The sequence below is a fragment of the Belonocnema kinseyi genome, chromosome 10 (assembly GCF_010883055.1).
Source record: "Belonocnema kinseyi isolate 2016_QV_RU_SX_M_011 chromosome 10, B_treatae_v1, whole genome shotgun sequence".
Taxonomy (NCBI): domain Eukaryota; kingdom Metazoa; phylum Arthropoda; class Insecta; order Hymenoptera; family Cynipidae; genus Belonocnema; species Belonocnema kinseyi.
The window spans coordinates 33,432,263-33,440,450 of record NC_046666.1 but is presented as its reverse complement, the minus strand read 5'-3'; the positions used below and the strand labels follow the sequence as shown (position 1 = coordinate 33,440,450).

The 8,188-nt window shown below is 21.5% G+C and overlaps 2 protein-coding genes across 3 annotated transcripts in view; one reads left to right on the top strand and one right to left on the bottom strand.

Annotated features, from left to right (window-relative positions):
• The window catches only part of LOC117181518, a 65,104-nt gene that overhangs the window by 36,150 nt on the left and 20,766 nt on the right, over window positions 1–8,188 (bottom strand). The window lies entirely within an intron of this gene.
• Window positions 1–8,188, top strand: part of LOC117181519 (enoyl-CoA delta isomerase 2, mitochondrial) — a 33,949-nt gene that overhangs the window by 5,196 nt on the left and 20,565 nt on the right. The window contains exon 2 of one of the 2 annotated variants that reach the window (XM_033374285.1): window positions 6,708–6,822. The exons of the other annotated variant lie outside the window; for it this stretch is intronic. Within the exon in view, the coding sequence (XP_033230176.1) occupies window positions 6,721–6,822 (102 nt within the window). The 5' untranslated portion in view covers window positions 6,708–6,720. The remainder of the gene's footprint in view (window positions 1–6,707; window positions 6,823–8,188) is intronic. 2 annotated transcript variants of the gene reach the window in all.

Genomic DNA, 8,188 nt, shown 5'->3' with positions numbered 1-8,188 from the left:
TGTTCCCATCTTTTCTCCCTTTTACTGCTAATTCTTTTTTCACCCCTGACACCATGCCGCCCATCCCTCTCCCTTTAACGTGTTCCTTTCTTGCTTCTTGCAAGTTTCACTCATCATAATCACATCCCACTTTTCTAACTCCTCCCAGAATCCTTTGTTCTTGTTCTTCAAACCTGACACATTTCAACGTGTGGTACTAAATTCAACTATTTTGTTGATACTTAATTTTGTCTGTTTAAAAATTAATTGCTGTTGGTAGAAATTTTCCCTTTTATGGTGAAAAATGAAACTGTCTTGTTAAAAATTAATCGGTTTCGGTTCAAAATTAACCCTGATGTTAAAATACACAAATTTGGGTTGAAACTTCAACTATTTGGTTAATTTTTTAATGTATTTTTGTTAAAAATTGTTTTTTTTTTTGTTAAGTAATTTTTTAAACTGTTTGATGGGTGTCATATCTACAGTGAAAATTAAAAGTGGAACCAAAGTGGAATCAAAATTCAACTGTTTTGTTGAAAACTCGTCTTTTTGGCTTGAAAATTCAACAATTTTAATTAATTTTTTTTTCATTCTTGACTATAAGAAACCTTTTTTATCGAAAATTCATCTCTGTATGTAAAAATATGCCGTTTTGGGGTAAAATCAAACTCTAATTAAAATTAATCTGTTTCGGTTGAAAATTAACCCTTTTTGTTGAAAAATAAATCTTATTGCTTAAAAAGGAACCTTTTTGTTGAAAATTTAACTGGTTGGTTAAAAATGAACTCTTTTTTTGATTGAAAATTCAATTGTTCTCGAGAAAATTGAATAATTCAGTTCAAATTTAACTAGTTTTTTTTTAATTCACCTTTTTGAATTGAAAATTCTACAATTACATTGAAAATTCAATTATTTTAACAAATTTTGATTTTTTTGTTAAAAAATTCACCTCTTTCTGGAGAAATTCCCCCTTTTTTTATTGAAAATTAAACTGATTAAAACTTAATCTGTTTCGGATAAAAATGAAACTTTCTGTTGAAAATTCAACTGATTGGTTAAAAATAAATGTTTGTTGTTTAAAATTCTCTTTTCTGGCTTAAAAATTTAATAACTTTATAGAAAATTCAAATATTTAGTAAAAAATTAAACTATTTTGTGGAAAATTCGTCTTATTTATTAAAAATTAATTCTCTTGAATGAATCTTTAATTACTCCATTTATGGTTAAAATTCTATTTTTTTCGTTAAAAATTTCTACTATTTGAGTAAAAATGTTTAAAATCTAAAAAAAAATAGATACCAAAAATTAATAAAATAAAATTGAGACTAACCTTATATCCATTGTTGAAACTATTTTATTGCCAATTTATATTTTTCATGGATACATCATTAACATTTTTGGTTAAAAATCGACTGTTTGTTTCAAAATTTATATATTTTAATTAAAAATTCATTTTTTAGCTCAAAAATAATTTTTTTTAATTGAAGTGTTGACTATTTTGTTGAAAGCTAAACTGATTGCTTCAAAATTGACTTCTTTTTTGAAAATTTATATTTTCGGCTTGAAAATTTAACAATTTGGTTGAAAATTCTACGAATTATTTGAAAATTAACTTTTTATTTAAAAATTTATATTATCGGGTAAAAATTTCAAATTTTTTCTAGAAAATTCACCTTTTTAACTAGAAAATTCTACAATTTGATTGAAATTTTTGTTCTTTCTTGAGTAACAAATTTTTTTCATTAATAATTCAACACTTTCGGTAGAAATTTTCCATTTTTTGGTTAAAAATGAAACTGTCTGATTAAAATTTAATCTTTTTTGGTTTACTATTAACATTCTTGTTGAACATTTACAATTCCGGTTGAAAATTCAACTGGTTGGTTAAAAATAACCTTTTTTCTTGAAAATTCATATTTTCGGGTTGAAAGTTCAACTATTTCGCCGAAAATTAAAAAATTTAGTTAAGAATTAAACTGTTTGGTAGAAAATTCATTTTATTTATTAAAAATTAATTTCCTTAAAGAAAGTTTACCTATTGATCTTTTTTAGTAGAAAATTTTCAGGTATGCTAAAATGTAAAATAAAAATTAATAAAATAAAATGCTGACTAATCTATTATCCATGGTTGAAACTATTTAGTTGAAAATTATGTAATTTCCTGAAAATTAATATTTTTGTTACAAAATTAATCTTCGTTGGAAATTGTTTTTTTTTGCGAAAAAGTAATTTTTTAAATTAAAATATAAATTAATTTTTTGGAAATCCATAGTTATTGTCGAGTGGAAAATCCGCCATTTTTATTAAAAAATCCTACAATATTTTTGAAAATTCAACAATTCTGTTGATACTTCATTTATTTGGTATAAAAATTAATCTCTTTCGGTAGAAATTTTCCCTTCTTTTCATTAAAAATGAAACTAATTAAAAATTAATCTGTTTCGGATGAAAATTAACCCATCTGTTAAAAATTCACAATTTCGGGTTGAAAATGGAACTAAATTCAATAAGAAAATTCAATAATTTTATAGAAAATTCGTCTTCTTTATTGAATATTAATTCTCTAAAATGAATTTTAATTACTGCATTTCTGGTTAAAATTTGATCTTTTTTAGTTTAAAAATAACATTAATAAATTAACCTCATATCTATTGTTAAACTATTATGGTGAAAATTTATATTTTCCATGGATAATTAATCTTTTTCGTTGAAAATCGGTAATTAGGTTGAAAATGTATTTATTTTAATTGAAAATTCGTTTTTTTAGTTCAAAAATATTTTTTTAAATTGAAATGTTGAATATTTTGTTGGAAGTTTAACTGATTAGTTGAAAATTAAATTCTTTTTTAAAAATTCAGAATTTTGTTTTGAACATTTAACTGTCTAGTAGAAAATGCGTATTTTTGGCTTTTGAAAATTCAATAATTTGGTTGTAAATTTCAACTATTTAGTAGAAAATTGAAAGTTAAGTATTTATATATTATATTTGAAATTTATTTTTTATCAAAAATTATTTTTTAAAACTGAAAATTAAACTATTTTATTATCCACCTTTTTCAATTGGAAATTCTACAAATTAATTAAAATTTTTTTTCTTTTTCTGGTCTGGTTAAAAATTGATCTGTTTCGGTTCAAAATTAACCTTCTTGTTAAAATAATCAAAATCAATTGAATTTATAAAAAAAAGTTAAATTTTCAGTTTAAAGAATCATTTTTAACCAAATAAAACACGAATTTTCAACTAAAATTATAAATTTTCAACAGAATTAACGTTTATGAAAGTTGTTCAACTCTCAACCGAGGAGTTGATATTTCAATAAAAAAGATTTAAACTAAAATTTAAAAAAAAGTGGTTTTTAAGCAACAAAGACCATTTTTGAAAAAAATACTTTAACCACAACTAAAAAATATGAATTTTTAATCAAACAGTTGCTTTTTATACAAAAAATTTATTTTCTACCAAAAAGATGAATTTTAAACAAAACAGTTAAATTTTCTACCAAACTGTTTAATTTTCGTGCCAAAAATACCAATTTTCTACAAAACAGTTGCATTTTTTACCCAAAAATATGAATTTTTAAGAAAAAAATATTAATTTTCTAACCTTAACTAATTAATCTTTGACCTAACAGTTTCATTTTTAACCAAAAAAGATTAAATTTTCACAGAATGAGATTTTCAATATATTTACAGCAGACTTTGAATTAAAAAACAAATCTGTTAGTTAATAACGAAACAAAATTTCCATTAACTTGTTGAAATAAAAAATAAAAAAAACACTAATTTTTAACAAAACATTTGATTTTTTAACAAAATAGTTAAATTTTCAGTTTATGCAATAATTTTTAACCAAATAAAACACAACTTTTTAACTAAAATAATAAAATTTCAACAAACAAATGAACTTTTAAGAAAGTAGTTCAATTTTCAATAAAGAAGTTGATATTTCAATAAAAAATATTTAAATAACAAATAAAAAACAGCCGTTTTAAACCAAAAAAGTTTAAAATTCATCACTTAGTTTGAAAATTGAACTATTTCCTTCAAAATCCGTTATTATTTGTTGAAAATTAATTTTTCGACTAAAAGTTCAACTATTCCGTTTTTTGTTAAAGATTTATATTTTTTAGTGCAAAATTTAGATTTTTTTTTTCAATATCAAAAAAGTCGATTTTTAGTTGAATTTTTAACTAAAAAATATTAATTTTTAACAAAAATCGAATATTTAAATTCTCAGTTAAAAAAAATTCCATAAAAAGAAAATCAATTTTCTATTCGACTGTTTAATTTTTAATTCAAAGAAACGAATTCCGGACAAAAGATACATTTTTATTCAAATAGTTGACTTTTGTACCAGAATGACAAATTTTCAACAAAATATATCAATTTTTAACAAATTAAACAAGTAAACATTTTAAACAATAGGTGTTTTTGTTTTAGTTTATTAAAATTTCAAAACAGTGGTTTTAAACAAACAGTTGCATTTTTAATCAAAAAGTTGATTTTCTACCGAAAAATGTGAATTAACAAAATGCATCAATTTCTAATCAAACAGTTAAATTTTCTATCAAACTGTTTAATTTCGAGCCAAAAATACGAATTTTCTACAAAAGAGTTGTACTTTCTACCCAAAAATGTGAAATTTCAACAAAAAATATTTAATTTCTAATCTTAACTTATTATTCTTTCACCTGGCAGTTACATTTTTAACAAGAACAAAAAATTAAATTTGTACAGAAAAATATTTTCAGTGGATTTTTCAGGAGACTTTCAATTTAAAAAAAAAGATAACATTTTAGTTAAGGACGAAACGAATCTTTAACAAACCAGTTGAATTTTCTACTAAAATGTCAATTTACAATCAATTAGTTGAATTTTCTACTAAAATGTCAATTTACAATCAATTAGTTGAATTTTTAACAAAATAATTTAATTTTCAGTTTAAATAATATTTTTTAACCAAATAAAACACAAATTTTTTAATAAAATTATAAATTTTCAACAAAAAAATGAACTTTTAAAAAAGTAGTTTAACTTTCATTTTGATATTTCAATAAACAGATTTAAATTTAAATTAAACAACAGTGGTTTTTAACCAACAAAGACCATTTTTTAACAAAATATTTTAAGTCTCAACTAAAACTTATTAATTTTCAATCAAACAGTTGCATTTTTTACGAAAAAATTGATTTTACACGAAAAAGGTGAATTAAAAAAAACGGTTAAATTTTCTACCAAATTGTTTAATTTTCGAGCAAAAAATACGAAATTTCTACAAAACGGTTACATTTTTTATAAAAAAAAATGTGAAATTTCAACAAAAAAATATTTAATTTCTAATCTTAACTTATCAATCTTTGACCTGACAGTTACATTTTTAACCAACATAAATCAAATTTTTATGAAAAAGAGATTTTCAGTTGATTTTCAGGAGACTTTCAATTGAAAAAAAAACGTTGAGTCAAGAAAGAAACAAAATTTCAATCAAATTGTTGAAATAAAAAAAAAAAGAATTTTTAACAAAGCGAATTTTTAACAAAACGAGTTTTCAACGTAATAGTTAAATTTTCAGTTTAAAGAATAAGTTTTAACCAAACAGAACACCAATTTTAAAATAAAATGATAAATTTTCAACAAGAAAAAAGAACTTTTAAAAAAGTAGTTCAACTTTCCAAAAAAGGGTTTGATATTTCAGTAAACAGATTTAAATTAAAATTAAAAAACAGTAGTTTTTAACCAACAAGGACCATTTTTCAACAAAATACTTTAAGGCTTAACTAAAACATATTAATTTTTAATCGAACAGTTGCATTTTTAACATAAAAGTTGATTTTCTACCAAAAATATTAATTTCAAACAAAATAGTTAAATTTTATACAAAACAGTTGCATTTTCTACCCAAAAATGTTCAATTTAAACAAGAAATATTTAATTTCTAATCTTAACTTATTACTCTTTGACATATTAAATTAAATTAAATTAAATTTTTGGAGAAAGAGATTTTCAGTAGACTTTCAATTGAAAAAAAAATTTGATTCAAGGAAGAAACAAAATTTTAATCAAATTGTTAAAAAAAATTTTATTTTAACAGTTGAATTTTCTACTCAAAAATGTGAATTTTTAACCAAACCAGATTAAATTTCAACAAAAAAAGATTTTCAGTAGACTTACAGTTTAACTTTATCAAAATTATTGAATTTTCAGCAAACTAATTCAATTTTTAAATCAATAATAAAATTTAAAAACCGAAAATAATGAACTTTAAACCAAAAATAGTTTAAATTTTCATATTCGATTCTAATAATTCAATTCGCATTTAAGTGGAAAAATATGAAAAAAGGAGAAAGACTGAAGTCTGCGATAAATAAATAAGAATTTCGATAATTTATAGACTAAAGAATAAAATTTTAAATAGAAATTTCATTTCATTTTTAATACTTAAAAAATGTTATGACACTATGCATATATTTTTAAATTGTGACACTATTTATTCTATTTTTTTATCTCTAAAGTGAATCCGAAGCCTGTTTTAATTATCTTTTCTTTTTTGACCAAATTTTTCAAAAGGATATTTTTTATTTTATTGTTATACTAATTAATTCCATAATACTTGTTTATTTTGAAGTTTATATTTATCAAAATTGAGGTTATTTATCTTATGCCCTATTGATAAGATAACAATTTTTATGGCGTTAAAGACAGTCCCATATCATTGCTTTTCTCAACAGACCAAGTGGAACAATGTCACAAAACACTGAACCTGATCTTATTGTCACAAACAGCAAAGGGATTTTAAAAGTTACTCTCAATAGGCCCTCAAAAAAGAATGCTCTGACTATACTGGTATGTTTATTAATTATTATTATTAATTGTTATCAAAAATTTTAAGAAAGATTAATTTAGTCTCGTGCAAGAGGCATTTTCCGAAAATATTATGAGATTTTTTATACTTTTTACGAATATCAGGAACTTTAATAGTATAATAAATAAATATAATTGAAAAAAATCTCAAATTTAACCATGGTTATATAAATATAATTTTCTCAAGGTTCTCGAGAAAATTTAAAAATGACTTTTGAAAACTTTAGATATTTTAAATCAAAGTTTCAACCAAAAAGTTAATTTTCAACCAAATAGTTGAATTTTTAAAGAAAAAAAACATGAATTCTCTACGAAAAATTTAAAAGTTGACATTTCAATCCAAAAATATTTTTATTTGAAATAAAAAAGCTGAATTCATCTACAAAAGATAAATTTAAAAAATAAGTGAATTCTCAATCTAAAAAGATTAATTTTCAAACAGTTGTATTTTTAACCAAAAACCATGAAATATTTTAGAAAAACGTCGAATTTTGTACCAAAAAGTTAGGTTTTTTGACTCGAAAATATAAATTTTTCAATCAAAAATTTCTGTTTCAACAAAATATTTTAATCTTCAATAAAACATGGATTTTCTATAAAAAAGAAGAATTTCTAACAAAATAGTGGAATCCTTCGCCAAAAACTATTTTTGTTCTAAACCAAACATTTGCAATTTTAATTTAAAAAAAAAGATTAAATTTGTACCACGAGAGATGAATTTTTAAACAATTATAATTTGAAAGAAAACATTTGTAATGCCAAATATAAATTTCGAATTACTACAGGAAAACAAATTTATTATTGTTAATCTCTTCAAAATTAAAAAAAATGTCTTTTAAACTTAGTTTTTTCAAATAAAAAATTAATTTTATGTTGAAAATTGTTTAGTTTAAAATTTTAGCTACTTGGGTAATTACCTTTTTGGTTTGAAAATTCACCTCATGGTGAAAAATGCATATTTTATTCATCTTTTTCTGTAGAAATTTACACTTTTTTGGTTAAATATGAAAATGTCTGGTTAAAAATTAATCTATTTGAGTTGAAAATGAACATTAGTTGAAAATTGATGTAATTCTTTGAAAATGTATATTTTTGTTTGAAAATTAATCTTCTTGGTTGCTGGTTTAAAAATAATTTTTTTTTTAACTGAAAATTTGACTTTTTTGTGTAAAGTTCAACTGATTGGTTAAAAATTAACTTCTTTTTTGAAATTTAATTGAACTTTTTTTCTTTCTTGACTAAATAATTTTGGTTTCGTTGAAAACTTAACTTTTTTTTTAAATAATAATTTTCTTGGTTTCAAAATTTATATCTTTTTGTAAAAATTTCCCCGTTTTTTTTTTTTTTT